The following is a 25,770-nucleotide window of genomic DNA, read 5'->3' on the forward strand; positions in this document are numbered from 1 at the left end:
TGGGTAGGAAACTGATGTATCTTGTACCTAGGAGAGCACTTGAAAAGTGGCAGGCACTTAGTACATGTTGAATGAGATGGATGGGTTTGGAAAACCACAAGATCCATCTTTCTCTTCTCAATTGCTCACTCTTATTCCATCTTTCTATTGGCACTGAGACAGGATGAAAATGAGGTAGATGTTTGGCTTGCTATAAGGAAGGAAGAATTTATGCAGGATCTCAGGAGTTTGCCCTCTTTTTCGTCCTTCAATCAGATCAAACACACTGGGAATAGAAATGAATAAAGTAGATTGGGTTTGGGAGGCAATAAGAAAAGGAGGGAGTGTGGCGAACAGTAAAAAACATGCTTGTCCGAAGGTGGCAGGTGCAGTTTTACTCCAGGTGAATATTGTTACAAGGAATTTCAGAAACAACATTGTCACCTCTTTAGATTTTTAAAGAGAACGCAAAATCAATTTTTCATCTAAAAATCTTGATTTTTAAAAAATGTTGGCCATCTTTTTTCAAACTCTCTGTGGTCCAGACAGAACATCTCTGCAGGCTGGATGTGGCCCAAGGGTTTCAAGGATGTAATTTCTGTACCTTCTGGTCCTTTACCAACCCAACACTTAACACTGAGGTGGAGACCTTGAAGTAGCCAGACTTTTTCAAAATTTGTATATCATGTCTTAAAGGGGAGAGACTAAGCTGACCTTTTCCTAGGGATTAGGTTCATGATGGGTTCTCCACACGCTTGCCTGGTTTCTCAGTAGCCTGTCAGTGATGAGGGTAAGGACTCAGCCATGTCCATGGGAAAGACGCCTAACTCAGCAGTGTGACTGGTGTGCTCTTTGCTCATGACACATTGGTATCCCCAAACCTGATTATTTAAGACTTTGTGGCTAATAAGGGGATGGTGCAGCTGGAAAAGGCTAGTGGAGGATGGTGACACACATTCATCCTTAGTGAATGAAGTTATTGGAATCAAAAGCTGTGCTTTCCTTGATTTCCAACTTACTTGAGTATATAAAGAAAATGGTGCACAAGATGGAGCACAGAATAACATTTTCCATTTACCCTTCTTTGTCCTCTGATGTTTGTTGATGGATTCATTCATGTACTCAAGAAATCTTTATTGAGCACCTCCATACAAAGTGTCAGGTGGAGTTCTAGGTACTGCGGATATAGCAGAGAAAAAACCAAACCTCCTGCCCTCAGGGAGTAGACAGTCTAGTAGGAGGACCTGATGGTGTGCCGTACATGCTGGAACTCTTTTGAAAAGCTGGCAAATCATCATTCCTTCCTAGCTCTCAGAATTACGCCATTGCTTTATCTAGATTTCAGAAGAGAAGTAGAAACTGAGGATGTTAGGGGGAATTAGGCCGTGAGATCACCTGTTTTTCTGGGATATCAACACGACATTCTGAGGTGGCTCTGGAGAAAAAGGTCCTCACAGTTGTCGCTTCTGGTGCACTTCCCGCGGCCTCGTGGTTCTTCTCTCTGTCTTTAAAATCCTGAGCATGTCCATCTCCACTTTGCTTTGGAATTCCTTTGGAATGCGTGAGTAGTCCAGGGTGTCCTGTTGGAAATGCAACCCTTGGGGTGATTATTCCTTAATTCAGGAACACCAGGAATAAAAAATAAAATTTCTTCACTGCAGGTTCAGTTAGTTGTACATATAATTCATGGCTATCCGTCATGCTATAATGGTGAATTTCATTTTGCTCTATTTTGAACTGTCTGCATTTAAGTCTATTAAAGAAGTGAAAGCTGTTGGGCCTATTACTGAGGATGCTCTACTCCATTATTTACTTAACTGCTTGGTATCGGTACATGGATAGTTAGGTAACCACAAAAATAAATTACACCACTTTCTTTTGTTTCTATTACTAAAAGAAATCTTGTAGAGTTTGGCTCAAATCTCAGTTAGAAATGTTTATTTCTGGACTATTTGATCATTAATCAATTCATGAAAGAGAAGCAATGATATAGGACTAGAAAATTACATACCTTTTAATATGCCAGGGGCTTTTTAAGAAATTGAGACTACCAAGACTCGCACAGATAGGAAGTTAACTTTTGGATCAATGACTTTTTCAGAGACTCAGGGTGAGTTATTCCCGTGACTTGTATTTCTGGGCTTCTCACATATCCATGTCGTACATCCAAATGTGACCAAATGCTCACCAAGACAAGAATAAACCTTTTGTTTATTTGCCCTGGAGAAAAACCTCATACTTGGTGGAACCCCCAGATGATACCAAATGAACATGGTGGAACATTAGGATGCGAAGGCAGTATTTATTAATAGAGGAAAGAAGCTGGCTGCTTATGTGTTCAGTGAAGTAGATCCCTCTTAGATATGGTGAAATCACCCTGCGCAGTATGTTGCCATAACTTGGCGATATAGTAGAGATAATACATTTTAATTTAACAAACTCAGGAATTTGGTAGGAATATAAAATTGAAAAACAGAGAAAATATCAGGAATCTATTACAGTTTGTTTTTTATAGCTATGTCAATCAAGGAAAAGCTTAGATACATTTTTATAAGCCAGCGGGCCAAAAACCATATTAGGAATATATAACATGTCCCCATTCAATCCATACGTACATATATAAATATATACATATACATACATATATGCAAATGAAATCGTGATCATCCTATTTTGGCTATTTTTCTGAGTAAATGTATGAACTTTTGTTTGATCTGAAGTTTAGCCCACCACATATCCCTAGAGTCAAATGTTTAGATATATAAACGTACCCATTTAATACCTATACAAGAGCACTTCATTGAGCTTCTAGTTCAGGATGAATCTTTCTTTCAAGGACCGTGAGTCAGAAATTTCTAACTCTTGGGAAATTAGGATACCTAGATTCTGATGCTGGTTTTACAAAGGCTTTTTCAGCAAGTTTTTAAACTTTTCAGAGGTCTCAGCTTGCTGATCGTAAGATGATTTTGGTGCAGGGCACATTCCATTTATTTGGGGTACCATCCAAATGCAGTCTGGTCCCCTTCTTTACACAAAGTAGATTGTCTAGACATGTGTTCTGCATTGATACAGAATCCTTATTGGGAACAACTCATTCCATTTGGCAATAATCTTTAACGGGCAGGCAATATGTGACATTGCCGACTGGCTCTACACACCCACTTAATACGGGAATATTACTACCCAGAACAGTATCTATGTCCATAGACTGGTTATGAGGACAAAGGGATTTAATAATTGCAATGTACTTAGAATAGTTGGGCATACAGTGAGCATCCAATTTTAGCAATGCTGATATTTGCCACCACTATTGGATGCCAGGCTCTGGGCTAGAATAAAAATTAAAACAGCCACCACCTCTGCCCCTGTTAAACTTATGTGGTGTCTGATTATAAACTCCAGTGCCTCCCAGGCTAGTCAGGGCACACAAATGTGAGGAAATGAGGCTGGGATGGTGGTGCCTGGGGACCACACACCTCGCTGGATGGAGCGGGCAGGGTAAGGCTCCAGCAGCTTGTTGCTTTCTGGGAATGAGGCCTATTGGTGTCACATTTTGCTTTTCAAGAGAAGTTAGAAATTTGTGAAATTATGTGAAATCTCCCAACTTGTAAGCACTTAATAATGAATGTCAATTAAAAAGCAAAAATTGCTTTATAAGCTAAAAGCAACTGCAAGCTGGATGGTTCTTGGAGGTGTCAATGTATAATTTCTGGACATGCTGGCTCTACTAGCCCCAGTTCCCCACTTTTTGGGGGGCAGCCCAACCCAGCTATGGGCAAAGATCACTTGTTAATCTTCAGTTCTTGGCTCCTCCACGAAATGCTCACAATTTATGTAAATTGTGAATGTGCAGGATGGAACTGAATGTTAGGGACCATCTGTTTAGTGACCAGAGAGGAAGAGGCACCGGTAGGACTGGAGGAGGATGGGTACAGCCAGGTGACAAGGAGCGGGATGATTACCTTCTGCCAGAGAACACACAGACACGGTAGAGCACAGAGAGATGAAGAGTTTAACACAATTTATTTGATGCTTAAATAATCAACTAGGTCATCCAGTGTATGGTTTTTCATACATATGTAATTAGAGCTATGTGTCAATGAATGCTGATTTTCTATGAATATAATCAACAAATTAAAGGATTTCACCAAAACCCAAATAAAAATGCCCTTTAAAACACAGCAGCCTTATTAATCTAATATGACACTGCTAGAATGGTTACAAATGATTGGCTTACTGAAAGGTGTCTATATCTTAGAGCCAGTACACAATACGGTAATAATTTTACAGCGTGCTGCCATTCTACTAGCTAAGGATTTCTGTTCAGTCCATTTTAACTACCCCTGACTGGGGCCTCTTATGAGCACCATCCTCCTCTAAAGCGGCAAGCATTACCCCCTTTTAAGCACTAACAGCATCCCCCCACCCCCTAAAGCAACTACTGTATAGGTCTTTTTTTTTCATTTTTAGATCATTTCATTGGAAAATTGGCAATAGCAACAAATATTAGATGAAGGGCTTTGTGTTTACAGATAAAATCTTCTGTGTTGCAGTATACTGTAGTGTTTGCAAAATTGGAAAAAGATTTAATCAAAATAAGGTGATACACATGCATCAAAATATTAGTATTCTGAAGAAAATTTTTTTTCACAGAACTACAGAATTCCTCATTTTGGGAATTATTTAAATTTGCAGCAGATTTTAAAGGTTTTTTTTTTTTAAAATCAAGCTAGCAGTTTTGCATATACAAACATTATAATTGCTAATATACAAGAATCAATGAAGATTCCCCCCGCAACCAGAACCCCTCCCTCCTCTTCTAGGGTGAAGTCACTTGAGAACCCCTATTATGTTAAATGCATTTGCAATATTCTGTTGTGTTCTAAGAGGCAGTACCTTATCAACATTTATTCTAGTTTTCTGTTAGAATTTATACAGTGTTATTATTTACAGCAAAACTATAGATGTTTTAAAAAAGAAACAAATAGTGTTTATACCCTGACAGTTTGGGTCCCAAGAAAAATAAGGCGAGCTGTTGTGGATTTAGTAATTTTAGTGTTTCTCTGTGATTCCATCAGTCCATCTCCTTCAGTCCCTTCTGGAGGCAGCAATTTCTTCCTTTTGTAAATGACACCAAATTACTTGAGATAAACTGTTAACAGCATGGCTTCTTGTATATACACTGCATTGCTAATTGCACGCGTGCCAATCCTGGGAATGAAAGTGAATTTCCATGCTCTGTAAATTGGCTCATGCTAAATTAAAATGTTGGTGGTTTGTTTCTGTTGTTTTCTTTTTACGTAAAAGAAAAATCATGCCGTTAACGTGGGAGAGCAGCAAATACACACACCCTTCTCTGTGAATTTTTACTTCCTGCTGACATATCTTCCATGGATTTCTCAATACTGGCAGTAAAAACACAGGATCCTGTGGAAAGAGAGGTAGTAGGTAGTGAGTTTAGCTTTCTTTTCATTTTTTAAAAGAGAACTTGTCTAAGCCTTCCTTGTACTCAACAGAAAAGCCTCAGAAAATGGGGGCCCTCTGCTTCCTAATGGGGAGATTTAACCTGATGCCTTTGACTCTGGCTATCTGCTGGATGCCTCAGACGACAAGGTCTTCAGGTGTACTGGAAAGCTCTTTGAAGAATGCAGTGACCTCCTCTTGGTGATCCTGTGACCTCCATGGGACATTGTTTTCTCTATTTGTGGTTTTAGAGATTGAGTCAGAGAGACCCTCTTCTAGCTCTGTCTCTGTTGCTCAGGTTACTCACTCACGTACTAGGCAAAGCCCTTAGGGCCTCAGACTTATCTGTAAAATGAGGAGACTGACAGAGGTGCTCTGTGAGATTTCCATCAACATCAAAATATCAGGGATATGGGCACAAAGGGCCAGGAAGATGGAATCAGGATAGAGCATCTTTGTCATGTCGGTATGTTTTATAGTAAGTTTCTCACCCCTCAAAATGCAACTTATCTTTCAGAAAGGGAGGACAGGATCATTACTTCATTACTTTGAAATTGCTTTTCCATATGCACATTAAAATTTAAGACTATCTTCTACCACTGGAAAGAATACTTTCCCTTCTTCTGCCCCACGTCAGTCATGACAGGATAAATTAATTTTGAGGTTTTTTTATGGAGGCTCCCCTCAGAATGTCTTGTCTTACTGGGATCACACCTGCATCAAGTATCTGTTCGATAGCCAGTCTTAATATGTCAAAATAAATCAACATTCTTTGGCAGCGGTGTTCATACTTTTGTGCAGTATGTATTGTTCTTGGTATGCACTTTTCCATAAAACAAAATTATTCCTACATGTAGTCCTTCCTCCTCGCTCAGTGCGAAAGGTGACAAACGTGAATGCCTGCCCAAGAACAAGACACAGGCGCTGTAGAAAACTTGAGTAAGGTTAGAAGAACTTTAGGAACAACTTTAGTAGCAATAGGCTACTTTTTTTGCAGCTCTACGAGAACCTTTATAATTCTCTTTCTGTTGGGGCCCAAGCGTATTCCCGGTGACCTTGAGGTTGTTTACTTATCCTGGACAAGTTCCTTTCCCTTTAGGTGAATCACCCAAGATCCCTTGGCTTATGTAGACATGTTAGTACAGAACTTCCTCTGCCTGCCCCACTGTGGTTCTGGGCTTCCTTTTTTTGTATTAAAACAGCTACTGACCGCCATGTCCCAGGTCACTAAGAGAGCCAAGAACATCAAAGTATCAATTCCTTCTGGGCTTATTTCAACACCTGCCCCCTCCCTCCCAACGGCTCTGCAGGTTCCAGAGAAGGAAAGTGACTCATTCGGTCCAGCCATGTCCCAGAAGGCATGCAAATCAGAGTAAGAAGATCAGGATTTCCTCACTTCTGTTTTTACATTTATTCCTAAGCTTCCAGGCACCAGGTTTCTTAGATGGTCCTATGTACCCTAGTGCTCTCACACTCTGATTTCTTAGGGAGAATCCTCAGCAATTTTCTCTGATTGAAACCCCCTCCTTTTTTTTTAAAGTGGAATCGATATATAATTTACACACCACATAGTTTGTCTGCGGTAAATGTATACTTTGATAATTTTTAGTAAACATATAGATGCAAAATAATCACTACAACCCAGGAAACCTTTTGTTTTGCTTCATCTCTCTGCCAAACCAATCCAACTTCCAAAGTTAATCTTGTAAATAAGCAGCAGTCTTTCTCTTATCACTTCAATGCAAACGACCATTATCTCTCTAGAAATGGTATGTTTCTATAATCTTTAAAAAAATGCTATGAATTATGCTCATTTATATTCAGGTATGATTTGAGTGATGGTTTAAAAAGAATGTTGGAGTTAGTTCCTCTTATAAATCTCGTTATTATCAGTCACGAAATAAGAATGTGTTGACCCCAACAATGTGGGGTATAGGAAGATCATTCATTGGATAAAAGCCTTTATACCAAGTACAGTGTTGCACAAAAAGCATGAGAGCTTTTGACTGCCTTTTATAAAAATATTGACACTCTGTATAAACTGTGATGAGAGCGCCATCTGATGGAAAGGTATGAGAGGGCAGGAGCCATCAAAATGACATTTCAGAAATAGAATTTATCTTCCCTTTCTGGGCTTAAATAATGGATTTGTGATAGAAGCATTTGCCTCTAGAAATCTGGCTTTGGGTTTTATATGCCTTTCAAACCCAAAGGTAGTGGAAACCAACTCAGAAAGCTAATCATTCCTTTTAGTTATTTCACTATAATTATTTGTTAATTTTAAGAATCACTTTAAAATATAAACAGCCATTCAATGGATTTTCATGGCAGTTTATATTTCACAGATGAATGTTGTACTTTCTATCATTACATTTTCAAGTCAGGAGTATGCTTGAGTTAGAACCAACCTTTCCTTTATATGTCCACATACCAGTGGGTTTTAGCCCCTAAAGCCTAGCTTTAAAAAAAAAAAAAAAAATCATATATCTTTAGCTTGATATCTGAAGCTCTTTGCAGTTCAGCCCAATGAAACTTTTCAGGCTTAAGGCCCGCTGTTGTCCACTGAAAAGCTTTGTTTCCCAATCTACAGTGGGTCTCACACTTGGGTGCACATTAGCATTATCTGGGGAGACTAAAAAAATTATAATTTCTTGGATTGGAACCCAGTATCAAAAAACTTTTAAAAACATGTCTAGCTGATTCCAATGCTCAGCTGAGTTTGATATGTTCCAGAGCAGTGCTTCTCAAAGTTTAATGTGCATAGAGATCACCCAGGGATCTTCAAATGTGGATTCTGATTCAGTAGGTGGGGGCAAATAGAGATTCTGTATTTCTAACAAGCCTCCTGGGTAATGCTGGTTCTGCTGGTCCACAGACCACACACACCAGGGGGCATCTAGACGACATATCTGTCATCAACAAATTGGTTTCCAACTTCCTTTTCTTTGCTCCTGACTTTGTATCCACCTATACTTTCTTCATTTACTATGTTTCCCCGAAAATAAGACCTATCTGGATAATCAGCTCTAATGCGTCTTTTGGAGCAAAAATTAATATAAGACCTTGTCTTATAGTAAAGTAAGACTGTAAGTAAATATAATATAAGTAAAGTAAGTCTTATATTAATTTTTGCTCCAAAAGACGCATTAGAGCTGATGGTCCAGCTTTCGGGAAAACATAGTATAGCCAACTCTGTTCTACCCTTCAAGTTTGTTTTAGATGCCATCTCCTTGAAAGGTCAGGCTCTGCTCTCCCTAATGACATTCACCTTTGCAGGTTAAGTTTTACTCCTCTTTAAAGACTTAGCTCTGTTATAGCTTAAGGAAAGCCTTTTCTGATGCTATGCCTTTGCTGTAACCCACTGAGAACACAGACTTTGTTTTTTCTTTCCCCTCCCACCCACCTCTGTCTTCCTTTCCCTTCTCCTTTGCTTTCCATTGGATCCTGGACTTCGTATTTTTGGCTCTTGAACAACATTTGTCCCATCTCTTTCCCCCTTGCGGGCTGAGAGATCCAGAAGGGCAGAGACCATAGAGGTTTTATTCACAATTGTATATCTAGCCTTTTCACTCTAAGCCAGGTGAAAAGACAAGTATTTTTTGAAGGAGTGATTAAAATGAGTCACCTTTGTAACTCAGATAAAGTGTTGCCCCTGGCAAGTGTGGGCACTGTTGCCACAGTTGGCTTCATATGGCAGTGACATCCTGAGCATTCCCCCGAAAGAAGTTTGGAATACAGCTATTCCAGTGTTTTGTGGCTTACATCTGGGGACCCTCCTTTCCACAACCTCACGGATCAGCCCTCTAATGGTATTTTTGTAGTGAATGTTTTATAGATTATGGCTACCTTAAAAATGAAGTTTTGCTTTTTTTAGTGAAAAACTATGTTTTTACTATACACAATATGAAGGTATTTACTATAAGTTGCCTTTGTACATGTATTTGATTAATGGTTTGCTTTTAGATCTCTAATCAAATACTATTTATTAATATGAGTAATCGTGAAGAGCTAGATTCTGGATAAGTTCTCATTTCATAGCTTTTGCTCATCAGCTTTTGCTCATCAGGGCCTTGGATAAGTCATGTTAACTTTTCAAAATTTTAGTTTCCCCATTTATATATATATATATATATATATAAAAAGAACAGTACTTAACTTATAGCATTATTTTGGGGATTATATGAGGTAATGTATATAATCTTACCCAGTACCTATCATACAGTAATCATTTGTTAGAATGACTATTATTCATAAATAATATTAAAAAGATAGCTTTCTGTAATAGGGCACTATGCAGAGCATCAATAATCGCGAGTTCACGTCCTAGCTCTATTGTCATAAACTGTGTGACAGCAGAAATGTCTGTCATCTGACCTCTCTGAGCCTTAGTATCCTCATCTATAAAAAGTAGTAAACAAAATTGGCCTGACCTGCCTTGAGGCTTGACTGAAGGACTGGACGAGAAAAAAATGTGTAACAGCACTTTTTAAATTATAAATCACTATATACTCTGTTCACATCTTTATAGTTATTTTAAGCCACCACTGGCTTCTTCCTTACATTAAAAGTAGGATGGCTGTGACTCAGTGTTAAAGAAAAGCAGGTCTAGGGTTCAGATAACTCAAAATTCAACTGGTTCTACAAAGGGAAATAAAAATTTGATGTTGCCATCTGAGACAGTGAAATTTGGCAGCATTCTACTTGCTAAGTTGTTCTGTTATTAAAAAAAAAAAAAAGGCAGCCAGTAGGGTTATAAAAACTCTCAGTATCTTTGTAAATTGATTTTTCCAGGGCACACATTCAATGTCCTGGAATTCCAGGCAGTATTCCTGGACTCATTTCTTAGGTTCACTTATGGAAGGTAAATACTTCCTCAGAGAGTAAAATGAGGCTTGTAGTCAAATCACTGTTCTTTCTGTCTGACACATTGAGTTTGCTTTATCCTGAATTTATCCTGAATTTATTTTTCACGTTCATATGAATTCTCCTGAAAACTTCTTTACAGTGTGGATTATTTATAATTTGAAAGCCTCTTGTATATTCAGTGACCAAGTTATTTCTATATTAATAGTCTCTAAAGGACACAGGAAGCATGGCACTGTCATATATTTTGGGTATCATTTATTCATCGATATTAGGTACATGTTACTTTAGAAAAATGGTAAAGCTAGTGTAGGTGACCATTTTGGTTTTTTCCCATCCAGAGTCTGAGTCTGACTGAACAAATTCGTAAATTTTTAGGGGCCTAATAAAGCTGACTGAACTCTTTTCAAATTTCATTTCATTTATCACGTAGAATTGCTTAAATAGACCAATTCAAGACAGCAAATTCATACTCTGTGTTTTATTAATTTGCTGTATATATGCCTTTGACCAAGTTCAACTGTGAGATATGTATAATAGGTGGGTTCACTCTAGATATGGCTACACTAATGTCATACTTAATTTTCTCATCTCTCACTCTTGTCATCCAATAAAAAGCAACTCATATTGCTCTCTCTTGATTCAGCCAAGTCTTACCACTCTCATTGCCTAAGCCGGCATCTGCGAGTCTCCCTATAGGCTATCTGCTCATCCATTATTGCTGCCTCCAATTCATTCTATGCCCTGCAGCTAGCCTGGGTGATACAGAACATAACCTGAACCATATCACATCCTTGCCTAACTAAACACCTTCAGTGGTTTCCCACTGCTTTTAGTGTAAAGACCAGAATCCTTACAGAGAGGCTGGCTCACACGGCCTGAATATTCAGATTTTTCCTTCGTCTCCAGACATAATAACAAAACTCTTCTGCCAGCTACACTGACATGTTCTCACAGTTCCTTCTTTCCTATTTCTTTCCACTCTGGCCTTTGCAGAATGCTATTGCCTGTACCTAGAAGGTGAACCCCAAATAACGTCAAATTTCCCACCCAAACCCAGGTGAGTCCTATTCATCCTTTAAAACTCAAACATCACTTTCCCAAGGAAATCTTCCTTGTCAGCTCAGACCCAGTCTCTGGTTAATATGTTTGAGAGTGTGGACTCTGGAGACAGCCTGATAGGGTTTATATATCCTGTTTCTGCCAGTTTTTATTTATGTGACACTGGGCAATTTGGGGCATGTTTTCTCACTTGTTAAATGGAGATGATAAGGGCACCTATCAAAAAGGGTTGACTGTGAGAATTAAATGAAGGTAACAAGTGAAATACTTTGAAAAGTATGTTTTGTAATTATTTCCAGAGCACTCTCCAGTTCTTAGTTTTCCCAATGCCATTAAATAGTGATGTGATTAGTTAGTTATGATTGGTTACCATTAAACCTCCAAAAGGTATGCTCAGTGAGGGCAAGTACCTTACTACCATGTTTCCCTGAAAATAAGACCTAACCAGAAAATAAGTCCTAGCGTGATTTTTCAGGATGACATCCCCTGATCATAAGCCCTAATGTGTCTTTTGGAGCAAGAATTAATGTAAGACCTGGTCTTATTTTCAGGGAAACACGGTACTGTCTAGCAATGATTTCTTAGTGCCTATGTGGAAAGCCTCACGGAAAGGAAGTGAAATCTTGAAGTGAACAAATAAACACATGATAGGTTTTCTGAGAAAGGAGAGATTAAAAATTTATTTGGGCCTTGCAGTTATCTCACGTAAAAAATCAGGGGCAATGAGACTCAATAGTTTCTCAGTACCTTACCTCAACACATCAAATACCAGGATTCTGGTAAGGGAGGGGAGTGGGGACAGCAGATGTATGAAAGTAACACTGGGATCTATTTGCTCTCTTTGTTAGTTTGACCAATGGGGCTAAGAGAACTGTTGGTAAATTGCCTTAAGGAAATCATCCTGCTTTACCTTACAGACTGATGGAGAAATTTCAAAGCTCTATCTGCTTTTTCACCACAAATGACCTTTCTAATGGTAGCTATGTAGAAATAAATAGGACAAGGTAAAATGTAGAAAACAATGTTAAAGGAAAAGACTGTTCTCTATGAAGAAAAGTTGAGACCACTTTAAACAAAGCTCACTAACCATTTTAACTTAGTAAACAGTAGTACCATTAACTTCCTATTTAATTTGCTTTGGTTTATATAAAAAAATATAAAGTAGTATTATGGGGATTTCAGGAATTTAATTTAAACTTGACAACCACTATGTTTCAACCAGAATTATATTCTCAGATGCTGTTCTGCTAAAATGGTGAAAGGCTGAATCAACACAAATCGTAGAGTATATTTGTAAGAATTACTTGTTGCCAAATAGTCTGCCTGTCAGATTGTATAATGCTACTGCGTTTCATACTGAGCCTTTGCTCTTAGAGAAGACTCAAAAATCACTATTTACATTTGCTTCTGCAAACGTCAATTTTACGTTCCTGACTAATTTGTGACGAGCCAGTTTATGGACTATGAACTAGAGTCAAGTTTTAGTGCGTGTACGTAGCATACATAGACATAAAAATAACTCCAATAACTTGATATTGGATATTCAAAACTGGCATACAGTGAAAAAGAAAGGAAGGGGGAAGATGTAAATCATTTGTTTAGTGAAATCAGAAGTTTCGCAGGGAGTTAAGTCCTACTGTTGTTGATATAAGCATATTTATTATCACCTTGACTGACCTTTTACTGTTATGAATGGCTCTTCTTTTCCACGTGCCGGATTTCTTTCTTCGTCTTCACCTTATAACCTTCTCCCTGCTGTAAAAGGAATGTACAAGTTAACATTTCATAGCAAAAGATTTTTAGTGATAAAGCAGTTCCCATTCTGGTTCCTTGGGGCTGGATTAGGGTCAGTGCAACACAATTTAAAAAAGCATTTTGTCAACTTCACGTCCGAAAATACAATCTATTTGTTTTAACCACACAGCTTAGCGTCATCAAGGCAAGCTAGGTCAGAATGAATACAATATAACTGAACTTCATAATTCAGTAGGTTAGTGATAAATCAAAAAATGAGCACCTGCTCCATTTCCTGTCGTAAGCCAGAAGAAATCATCGCTAAAGATCTCAAGACACTCAAACCCCAACATAAAAAAATATTAGTAAATTATAATTTATGCCTTTTTAAGACAGCAGAATTTTAAGTGATCTGTTGTAATGAGACTGAAAGTTCTCAGTAAAGCATTAATCACGAACTAATACCATGGAAATGCTGTTGATCTGAGGGATTTTTTTGTTTGTTTAATTTGAGGAATTACCACCCCTCTTCTTACTTCAGACCAAGCAGGCAGCAGGCATCCATTTTCCATAAAACAAGACCTCTCTTCACTGAGTACCAGGGACACATTTCTTTGAGACCAAAGTTGTTGTTTTTTTTTTGTTTTGTTTTGTTTTACAAATATTCAGCTTTTACCCTATTTATAACGGAATACACAGTAGCCTCTCCAATTTTCTTTCTTTTTTTTTTCTTTCCAATTTTCTGATTCATTCCTTCTGAGAAATTTTCAGTTCACTTTTTTCTTATGTAAACATAGGTTATTAAACTTTCTATTTTTAAAATGAAAAGGGTAAAGATCTGAGAAATGATGAAAAAAGAACTAGAAATGTTTTCTCTGGGAGATTCATTTACTGAGTTACACTGCTTAGTAGTAACAAGGTTAGTTCTTTAACTAGCACATTGGAAACAGGCTGTTAGAAATCCAGAAGAGAGCTTTCCTCAGTTTACGATGGGGAATTTAGATTTCCCTGTAGAATCTATTATAAAGGTAAAATACAGAGATTTGATGTAAGGATCTTGAACTGAGTTTTTTTTTGCCATTCTAACACTTAGACCCTGTGCACTGCATAGAAACCAATGCTCTTTATCAAGTGCTCTCCATCTGTGGCCCAGGCAGGCGCTGGGCGGGGGTGGGACACTGCTGAGGGATTTGGTGGTAGAAGTTATTTATTTTCTCTCAGAAGCTCGGACCAGCGTGTTCTAACATCCATAAATAGACTTATCTCTGAAATCTCTTAAGACAGTGGAAGTATATAATGTTAAATAACGTTAGGAAGAAGAGTCTTTTTCTTTGACCCTGATCAAATGCACAGGGTATCAAAAGCAGCAAACGCTCAAGCTACCACACTGCAGGGTGCCAGCCTGTTAGCAGCATATACTAGAAGAGTACACAAAGCTTTATCCTCTACTTTCTCTTTGGCAGTCCCTCTCCATTACCACGTCCTCATGTTTTCTCTCTTGTGGGATAACGATTCGTCTTAATACTTTCCGAGTGATCTGTAGGAAGCAATAGTGAAAAGTAGAGATTTTCCTGTTTTCCATTTCAAAAGGTGACACTACAGCAAACAAATAGTATGACATCTAAATTCCAAGAGATGCATTAAATCCCCACGATGATTACTTTTCTGGTGATGAGGTTGCCTTCTTCATCAGTGAATTGCTCTTCTGTGACAGATTCACCAGGAATGTTTTTTGCTTCCTTTCCCTAAAGGATGTGGCATAGAGATTAGCAACATACCAGATGGACAGATCTCCACACCACTCCATGTACCACACTCATGCTTTGCGGAGCTTTAGAAAAAGAAGGTATACATTCTACTCACTATTCTAGCACAAGGGGAAAAGGCCGACTCCACTGATGGTTATTTAGCAGTCAACAACATACAAAGCATGAAACCTCTAATATATACAACAATGAGGGTTAGCAACAAACTCCAAGAAGGAAGAATTTGAAAATACATAAATAGAATGCAGTCACACATTGCTTTACAAACAAAATGGTTGCATTTGTTGGAAAAAAAAATGTAGCCAACGATTAGGGCTCTAATGAGATCATCTCACTTTCAGTACAGTGTTTCTTCATTTGTCCTACCAAATCTATCAAATCATTTTCTCTGGATTGCATTTTGTCTAATCTGAATTAAGATTGTACTTTAGTTGGGGTATTATATTTATTACCCTTTGTTTCATCTAAAAATTTACTTACTAAGGGCAATACACACATTTTTTGAAGCACGATGAGAAATGTTCAGGAAGGTCCTACTTTTTTTTTAGACTGAGCCTTTCCTAGGTCTTAAAATAAATGAGAATAACTATATCTGATGAATATAGGGGTCTTACATGATGATTATCTAATCTCCATTGCCACAGACCATGAATGAATAAATAAAAAAGTAAATATCAGTACTAAAGGAATTAAGTTACTTATCTTTCAGTTAGTGACTGTTATCTGGTTTAGAAGTGGAAACTGTCAAAAGATCTTCCTCTGGTGAATTTAAAAAGTGGAATCAATTGTTCTCCAAGGTAAGCTCATATTTTCCTGCTCATAGGCAGCTTGGTAGATGGAGACGGCTCCTTAATATCTCTCTATTAACTCAATGACTGTATAAGAAAAACCACTCAGAGCAAAAATAGGCCTGTATTTGCAATATATTACCTTCTTCACAGATATTCAACTTAAGGCTAGTGCCACTTACAGTTTTGGGGAACATGGACAAATATTTTAAGTGCAGAACTATTCTAGAGACCTACTGATCTATCAGTTAAACTTCTTGCTGAAAGGTGACCTGGATAACGCTAGAGTAGAGTGTACCATAGTTACTGTACACTAGTGGTTTTATAGGAAAATTGGCAGATCAGAAAGAAGACAGCTGTATTTTGGGGACAGCCAGGATTCTAGCTCTTTCAGTGTTATTGTCATGATAATTTTGTCAGTGCCAGCCAATGGTGAGAAAATTCTATGATTGTGTTATATAAAAAACAGGCAGAAAGGCAGTTCTAGTTTAAAAATGACAGAGTAAAGGCTAAAACACTATCTTGCTAACAAAATTCTATTTTCATTCTTTTTTTCTTCTTACAAAGTGACTTTGTCTTTTTATACATTGTGGACTCAAAGGTCATGACAATGCATGGGACATATAACTCATCTTACCTCATTGTGATACAGAGCTGGGCGAAAATAAAAGAATGTTTCTTGCTGCTCATGGTTAGTTCACCTTGAATCTTGCTATGATTAGTTTTGATTAGCACAATTAACAGAAGGAAGGAAATTGGAAAAATGTAGAGGTCTCATGACTAAATGCACTACAATCTGCAATAAATTTTTATGGGAGTGTTATTTATATTTAACATGATTGGTTTCATATATTTAAAAAAAATTTTCATTTTTTAATTTAAAGCATAACGACAGCAGAAAAGCCAATAAAAGGTCATGAAAGGTTTCATTACAGTTTAATCACTGAATAAATGAAACTTTTTTTGAGCTAATTCTTGGAAACATATCTTAATCTTAAATGACTATTAAATAAAGTCAATTAGTGCTTTAATAAGGCCAAAATAAGTTGTCTGATTATGTAGAAACTCACCAAAGTGGATTAGATAGGAATCGACTATATAGATAGGAAAAATAATAAGGAGTCATACAATACATTAAAAAAAAAATCATCCATCTTTAATTTTGTCAAATATATGAGAGAGCAACTGTTACCAAGGAGAGATCTTTGGGGTCTCTCTTTAGTGAGAGTAAATAATCTCTAATTAGATTAGTTTCTAAAATTCTCTAAAACAGTTGGTACTTTTAAGTGAACAAAATTTCACACGCTCCCCACGCCCCGTCTTCTTGAAGGCATTATTTTTGGCAACACCTCCCCCCACTTTTTTCTTTCCTGTTTCAAAGGAAAATTACAGCACATATGGTGTTCCGGGATCATCCCTGGTGGCCACCTTAATGAGGACTAACTGTACTTCTCTTTAACCTCCACTGTAAGCTTTCCATTTTATAATTTGTATCCCTCTCACCTTGAGTTTTTGAATAAAATGAAAGAATAGCTACCAATATAAAAGGCACCAATTTCTTTGATGTACACATTAAAACTTCAACTTTCCAAAAACTGGGGTGGCTATCATATATATATGCCACATACATAACTTAGCAAGTTATTAAGCAATATGTCTAGTATAACCCAGTTTTATATTCTGAGAAACCCACTTGCTGGGGATGTATGTACACATGTACATAACATACACATATACATATTAACATATAGAAACAATCTGAAGCTTTTGAACAGTGGTTACCTCTGGGAAATGGAATGGGTAAATCAAAGTTTATACTTTTGAATTGCTTGGTTTGGAGAAAACATACACGTAAACTCTTATTTTGGAAATCAGTGAAAAAAAATCACAAGTAGAAATAAAAATACAGTTGACTTATAAGAGTGAAAACCCAGCTATTTGAATTTTACCAAACTTCACAACAGTTGGGCTGTGATGAGTTGGTTTAAAGTTTTGACTTTTCCAATCGCTGAATTTGCTAAGCAAATAAAGTAAAGAAGCTCATAGGATTGCTTAATTTACTTAAACTGCTTCTAAGCATTTGAAACCACCGTGATATTATCAGATTATATAGAAATAAATGAATGCGCTTGGAAAATTTAAAGATCCTAAAACAAATGGGAGAGTTTGCTAATCTGAGTAATTCTTTAGGGACTTAATATTAAATGTAAAATAAATGCATCCATATAAAATTAAAGAGAAAAATTATAAAATTATACTTTCAACCCACTTATACAAATTGAATGGCTAAGACGATGACAGATTTGCTAAGTCTAGTAATCCGGAGCAAACCGACTGCTTCCATTGACACCAGCCAAAGTCAGCTCTGAGAGGGACGGAACAACCCCAATAGTTTTCAGCTTTGAGATTTTAATTGCTAGGGGAATTACTATGGCAAACAGTATAAATATGCTGGTTCAGTCCAGGGTTGGACAGCCTCCAGGAAGTAGGTCAAATTCCTAGCGTTTCAGCCCCATCAAATATTTTCAAGAAACACAACACAATGCTGCGCTCTTCCACTGGAAAGGTCTAAATGGTCAAGTGCCTAACTTAGTCCAGGAAAAGTCATTCCTTTTATATTCTGGAAGAGAAAGAATATAGTATTGTGGAAAAAGCAGGTAGAAGAGACTTCACTAGAGAGCTAGGAATTAGCTTCTGGTCCCAGAACTGCTATTGCCCTGCTGTGATTCTGGATAAATCAACTCATCTCCAGTCCTCAGTTTTGTTACCTAGGAAAAGAAGTGATTTTAACATTGATGATCCCTTTATGCCCTAACATTCTCATTTTACATTTCTGACAGAGATGCTTCCATGTCACATTTACCATATACTACTGCAGTCTCAAGTTCTTTTACCTTAGAAAGATACTAACATACAGAATAAAGAGAAAAAAACAACAGAAGTGCGATCTTTTCAAGAGCTCCAAAAATCTGGACAGAAAATTAACCAGAAAGAGTCTTATATATGTAATTTATACAGATTTTTGTTATACCTATAGCTTCCAAAGATAACTATATCTATTCTTCAGCTTTTGATTTTTCTATCACATATAAAAGACATTCCTTAAAGCTTATTTGAGTGATTCTATTGTTTGTACCATGTTCTTCCCTGTTATAAAACCCATTGTCTAATGATTCCACTCAACTTCCCTAAAATCACACTGACTTCAAGAAGTGGGTATTTGGGGAGAACACCAACTCCTATTTTATGAAGTCTACAACATCTTAAACTTAAGTTCTTAATAAAAATATTAACATACAATTAATTATACTATATTGAGCTCAAATATATAATAACACTAACAAAAGCTACCTTGATAATGCATATCTAGAATGGTCGGAGACCAAAAGAAATATAAAAACATCAAAAAAACCTCACTGACTTGGGGATTTTTGATGTTTTTATATTCTTCAGAGTAAAACTACACCTCTGCCTTCCTACTTTTTTTTTTTTGCAGGATTATGTTTATTTTTTTCTGTCCTAAGTGAAGGAGAGTCAGCTTCTGTAATGGGTAGTTATTATAAAGGAATGAGATGGATTTGGCTGCAACATGAGTATGTCATATGTTAAACATAAAAAGCAAGTTACAAGACAGTATGTCTCGTGTGCTTTTCCTGAATGTTTCACTTTAAAACATCATTTATTGAAGACACCAACTACAGGAATAGCAAAGCCTGAGCAAAGAGTATGGCTTTAACTCCTTCAGAAAACCTAATTAAGTATTTCTTTCCTCTGATTCCAGGAACATGTGGGACGTGATTATGAGCACATTATAGATAGCAGGTTGAATACCTGGAAATATGCTAGACACCAATAAGTAATTTGGCTTGCCTATATAAAATTTTCAAAGAAGTGATTCATGCTTTTTTTTATAGCTCCCTATTAAGCTCAAGGTTGATTTGGGGATAATTTAAGATTTCGACGAGGACTTATTTTCTTCTCCAATGTTTCCAGAATCTTAGAAAAACTATAGCAGAGCAGCTTTTCTTCCCTCATCTGACCTACATGGGAAGTACAAGCAGCCAGATTAAGAAGTTTTGGATACCTAAGCCAACATCTCTGCTGTCTGTTGTGTCGCCTGATACTTTGGAAATGGCTAAATTTGATAAATGGTTTTCAATAGCTACTTCCCTTCTTTCTCTCCAGAGCTGCCTATCAAAGAACCTCCAGTTATTTGGACCACATTCAGAAGCCTGTGTGTTGAAAAGAGCTTCCTAGTTCTCTGCACTCAATTATTCTAACATCAGGAAAGATATTTCTAAAGACAGAGTAATGAAGACAAGCAACAGGCTGCAAGAAACATTCTGCTGGACCTTACCATGCATAAGGTCAGTGCTTCAGAAAGGCTTTGTGGGGGAAGTCAAGATTTATTCATAGTGTTCAATTGTGCTATAACAGGGGATTTATAGTTTTCACTTCCAGTAAAAATGGCTTCCTATATTTAAAAATACAGCCTGGTATTTTTTGTATGTTAGTCAAGTTAAAAACCTATTTCATTAGTTTTTGCTAAATTTGCGTATGTCATTTACACCAATGCCAGGCTGTAATTTCAAGTTCTTGGTCATTGATTGATAATGAAGAGCTGATTATCACTTAAAGACTGTGAAGGCAGTAGGAATTTGAGATTGAAAAGGAAGCCTTTTAATTCTTTCATTTTTTCTTCTTTGTCTTACCTCATTACATTTCATTTGATATGGACTATTCTCTCACCAAGATAGAATCTTAGTTAATACATAGAACACTTCTCCAGGGAAAGCAGGATATCAATGCCGCATGTCAAACACAGGCCTACGCAGAATACTCACTACCATGCAACATGACTTTTCCCTTTTCGTTGTTATTTTTATAAGCTTTCAAGTGTGCAAACAAACACATACAGAGCCATTTAATTACTACACATGCTAAATTTTCAAGACCACAAGGAAGGACTTTCTAATAATACAGCAATGCCCCATAATGATCCGGCTCCAGGATACCTTTATAATCAAACGCCGGCGAATAACTCGGGTAGTGACTCTCCGTTCTTCCTCTGAGCTTGACTCACTCTCACTGCCTCTCAAGTCCTGATAAATGCATTTTTTAGTATAATTTTACCATCACATTTAAAATAAAAGACATTCTGAGAAGGGAAATCAAAGAAGAATTACTTTTACTTGTTGGTTTTTCTCCCTAAGGAAATCATGATGTACATTTGTGAAAAATCTTTGAAAAATAATTGAAGTGGAAAAAAATTTTGAGCAGGAATCTAAATGAAATTACTCTGTATATGTATGTATATGTGCATATGTGTGAATATAAATTATGTATATAATTAATATATAAATTATGTATATAATTAATAAATATTTAATTACCCTGATTTTTACTTGCATATGGGTGTGTGTGTATATATGCATAAGTGTGTATTTAATTACCTGGGTCTTTACCTACATATATATGATAAAGGCCATGGTAATGAAATAAATTAAAAATAACAGACAGAGACTTTTTGGCATCAGAAACTACATACAACTACTAATTAGTTTCAAGAAACATTAATATTAATTTTTAAACTAGTTTTAAATCTATTTACATTTGACTTGGGTGTGTAATCTTATAGTTCAGGCCACGTGTCATGTGATTGACAGAAAAAGACAAAATCGCTCCCGATTTTTATAAAATTTTGGTCAGATTTGACAAATTTATAAAAAGTAAAGAATTTATATCAGCATAATTTGCCACATATATTTATATTGGGAAATTTGTATCAGCATAATTGGTATTGAACATGTAATTGGTATTCCTTAAGAGTTTAAATAAATAAAGGAATAATGTAAAATGTGAAAGCTTGAAGTCTTATTTTAAAAAACTGATATGAACTTAGAATAGAAAAATGATTTGACAAACAAGAATATGGCACACAATACAGTAATCACACAAATATTAATATTTGAGCAATAAGGATAGGAAAATGGAATGACTGCCAAGTGGCCAACAGTTCATAATTCAAAGGGAAAAATGTCTTTGGCATCTACTTAAATGTCATGGTGAAGACTATTTACTGAATGATTTTATTTCTAAATTTTAATGATGGAATTCTGAAAATAGTTCTGGTATTTTATTTTCTAAATTTTCTAGTTACCCTATATCTGATAGTCCTGGAGTTAGAAGTTGTAGTTAACACACATTAGAAAAATCAATGGCAATATTGGTAAAAAATAGGAAAAAAACAACAACAAATAAAATTATTATGGGAGGTATAAGTGCTAGCTAAAATGATTTATGAAATGTTAGTCAAATAGATAATAAAGTAGGCCATTTTTCACGAAAGGTAAACTTAACAAATGTTTAAAAATATTATAGTAATATCAGCCTTGACTTTGTAGGAAATTTCAGCTGAACAATATAGCCTACTGAATAATGTGGTATCAAAAGGAAACAGTTTTTGAATTTCTTACTCCTTATAAAAATATCATCTGCTAACTTCCCTATTCCTTTTAAAGCTTTTTAAAAAAGGACTGTAAATTCAGGATACTCTGAATGACCTAAGTATTGTGAAAGGAGGCCCTGTAATTGCTCAAAAGGGCAGAAAAAGGTAAGAGGAATTCATATTATGAAAGAAAAGAATGACTAATCAGCATGCAGAGCTTAATAGATTAGACGAGGCAAAAGGGAAAATTCAGTCTTTATATGGAATTGTAAACTGGGGGAAAGTTTTCACTTAGGTAAATTTAAAAGCAGAAAAACATAGGTTAAAGCAAACATTAATAGCAAACCTAGATGTCAGTTATATCATAATTCTATCAAGAGTCATGAGACCAGCCCCTCACATTAAGAAAAAGTGGCCATTTGATCAGTATTTCAGTTTACACCCTCCCTGGAGTCTTTGCTTATCTTAAGTTGAAGGATAGAAAGAAGGTGGTAGTAGGATTTATCAAGATTCCTTTTTAGAGAATTTCTAGGAATTTGTAAAGAGAATAATGAGGCCAAATGGGATTTTCTCAGTACTCCTTGCCATGGGTCGCTGCAGGGAAAGAGGGGGAAAATAGAATTTTACCTTGTAACAGCAGACAGTCATCCGTGTAAGAGCCGCACTCGGACTTTTGACCTGATTATTTAGGGGACAAAAAGGGGGCTGTTTTCTGAAATCATACATCAGACGACCTAGTTGTTTGCTATTACATTATGGTCTAGCCACAAAAGACACATCCTGAACATCTTTGGATCTCTTGTGAAGTCAGGCTCATATCTCCCAGAAGCTTGAACTCCATTATGAATTTTTATGCCCTTGAAACCTTTATGCATTGGAGTCGGACCAATGACCAATACCAAAGGTACGAAGTCATTTACAAAAAATCTTGTAAACATTTTCTACTAGTTACTATTTTCCATCACTTATGAACTCAGCTGAGTTTCCTTTCAGAGTTAAGACTTTTGTTTTTTTAAACACTCTTTATGCCTTCTCCCTGGTTTCTCAGTAGCCAGTACATATGCACATATGTGCAGTACAAGTGCTTATTTGTACTTATAATTTGATTTCAGAACTTCTCTCTTGATTTTAATAGGCTTTTGCAGAATAAATTTTCACAGTTAAAACATCAGTATGTTATTGCTTCTCCCTTTACTTTATGGACTCACTTAAAAAGGGAACATTTTATTCAAAGTCATGCTGTTACATATACTACGAGTTAATTAAAAGACAGAAATTGATATTCAAAACTACACTTGTCAGCAAGGAAGTAAAAGAAAGGCCTGACAATTTTACTTCCTCTCACTTTCCCTTCTAACAAGCAGGACAACTGTCAAAAGAGCCTGAAGAAGGAAAAAGGAAAGGATATGATCAGTTGATAAGCTGATAATTAACTCCTGAGTAACTGGGTTTACTATACATTTTTTTAAACCTTAGATTAATCCTAGCATTGTTTGACAAGACTTTTTTCTATCTAAAACACTATGGTAGATCTTAAGCAAACTAGATGTTTTAAGGAAAATGGCAAGTATGTATAACTCTCACCAGAGATGTATGTAAATCTCACCTGCTGCATAGCTCATGAAAAGACAAAATTTAAGAGAGCAAGAAAGCGGTAAAATATGTAGAAAATAGAGCTGATTTTGTTTCTTATATCCATCTATGAGTTGTAATTTCAAGTTTTTAAAATATCTAAAAGTGATATAAGGCTCAAAGAATTAAAAAAAAAAACCCAATTAAATGGTACCATAAAAACATAAATACAGAGAGCAAGCAAATATTTCTATGGCAGTAGTTTTTAAAATTATTAAAAACAAATACCAATTATCAACTTAGATACAAAAATTATTAAAATGAGACTTCTAACTTTAAATTTCTAAATGCTGTCAACTAATGGTGGTATATACCCATCTCATTTTAGGCCTGGGAACTTGGTTTCTTCACTATTTAAAACACACTTTCAGACAACAGACTTTACAGGGTAGAATGCTTAGATGAGCTGCTCTTTAAATGCAAAAGAACCAGAAAGGGCCAGAATAATCACCCTCCTTGCCTAAGAAAGAAGATTGCACTAGGAGTTAGGAAACCTAAATCCCAGACCAAATAATGGTAGACCTTAAGCTAGTTACATAACCTCTCTGTAGTTCTTTGACCTCCTGAAAAATGGCGAAAGAGAAGCGTATTCCTTTTCCTACCCAGGAGTGAAAGTATGATCAAAGAGCATGTTTTACTCAGTACTTTATTTACCCCCAATATTAGTGTTACAATTTTTGATCACACATTTGTAACTGGCAAATAGTAAAGACCCTTGGGCTAAGTGCTATAAGATTAATCAAAAGAAACTAAGCATCAGCACTTTCAGTTTAGAGAACAGCATACTGAGTAACTGGATGACGTACCTTTTGCTCAGACCCACTGGTCCCCTCTTCTTCATGGAGATTAAGCCTTGGCTTGCCATCTGCAGAAGTCCTACTCATCTTTTTCACACTGACAGGCACACAGGGTTTAGGCTCTTCTATCACAAACTTGCTGGTTTCTTCTAGAGATTTCTGATATGCTGCTAGTGATGTGGGTTCCTCAACATGACCATATCCATGTATTTTTGGTTTTAGAGTTTCCTTAGCACTCTGTTTCCCTATATCATTTTGGGATTCTGGGAAGTAAGATTTCGTCTTTGCTTCTGGAGTGACTTCTGCATGGTTTCCATTTGCTTCAAATTTTCCAGGTTCTCCTTTGAGATATGAGGTAATGGAATCTCTACACTGGTCTGGGCTGCCAAAGATAAAAATGTGGAAATTTACAATAGTAACATATAGCTGGCTGAAAATGGGCTTCAGAAGGTCTAACGTTTTAACAACTATGTTTTTCGCTGCTTTGAAAGCATAAAATAGGCCTGAAAACTACGGTCACTGGATTTCAAATTGTAAAGGGCTATCATGGGTGTGAGCCGGTGCTGCACAGGCTCCAGGCATCTCCTGCACTCCAACTGCCAACCTGGCTAGCTCTGCTGTCATTGTTTGTGTTCTATTTTAATCGCACTTCTTTAGCTGCTTGATTCTATATCTTAAAAAGTAATCCTGAGTGGTTCACGGACAGCTCAGAGTTCCACACCCACCAATCTAAAAGAGCAGGATATCTCAAAATGCTTTTATACTGCCAGTGAAAACACTGCTGACAAACAAAAGTGAATTCCTATGATGAAAGCTCTGGCAACCCCAAGAACCCCAAATTCCAGCCTTTGTGTTTCCAGTTGCGACTCCTGCCTTCATGTTTTTGCAACCATAGTGCCCTTACTTGGTGCTCATCGTTCTCCTCTCCTGAACTCTGCTAACACTCACTGGTGATTACGGTGCTGGTGCTGTCCCCCACTTCTACTTCTTGTGAGCACTATTTTTCTTTATTACATTTCTCTTCCAACACTTTTAAAAATTGATTTCTAATTTTTACTAGGTTCAGTACAGACTTTTATAGCTTACGTATTGTTTTTAGTGTCTTATTACCTGTAGAATTCTGAAGGCAACAACTAATGCAATGTTTTATGTGTATAATATATGTATTATGTATATGTACGTATGTATGTGGCGTATGCTTATAAATTAAATTGATTATCTACACACGTTTACAAAAA

General features: G+C 36.5%; 1 protein-coding gene across 1 annotated transcript in view; it reads right to left on the reverse strand.

Moving 5' to 3' along the window:
- Window positions 1-3,983: 3,983 nt before the first annotated feature.
- ANK3 (ankyrin 3) overlaps window positions 3,984-25,770 on the reverse strand; it is a 303,291-nt gene continuing 281,504 nt past the window's right edge. Inside the window, exons 42-44 of the mRNA XM_081075424.1 lie at window positions 24,542-24,914; window positions 13,045-13,122; window positions 3,984-5,406 (exon numbers count right to left, since the gene is read on the reverse strand). Coding sequence (XP_080931550.1) covers window positions 13,054-13,122; window positions 24,542-24,914 — 442 coding nt within the window. The 3' untranslated portion in view covers window positions 3,984-5,406; window positions 13,045-13,053. The remainder of the gene's footprint in view (window positions 5,407-13,044; window positions 13,123-24,541; window positions 24,915-25,770) is intronic.

The sequence above is a fragment of the Rhinolophus hipposideros genome, assembly GCF_964194185.1.
Source record: "Rhinolophus hipposideros genome assembly, chromosome: 15".
NCBI lineage: Eukaryota > Metazoa > Chordata > Mammalia > Chiroptera > Rhinolophidae > Rhinolophus > Rhinolophus hipposideros.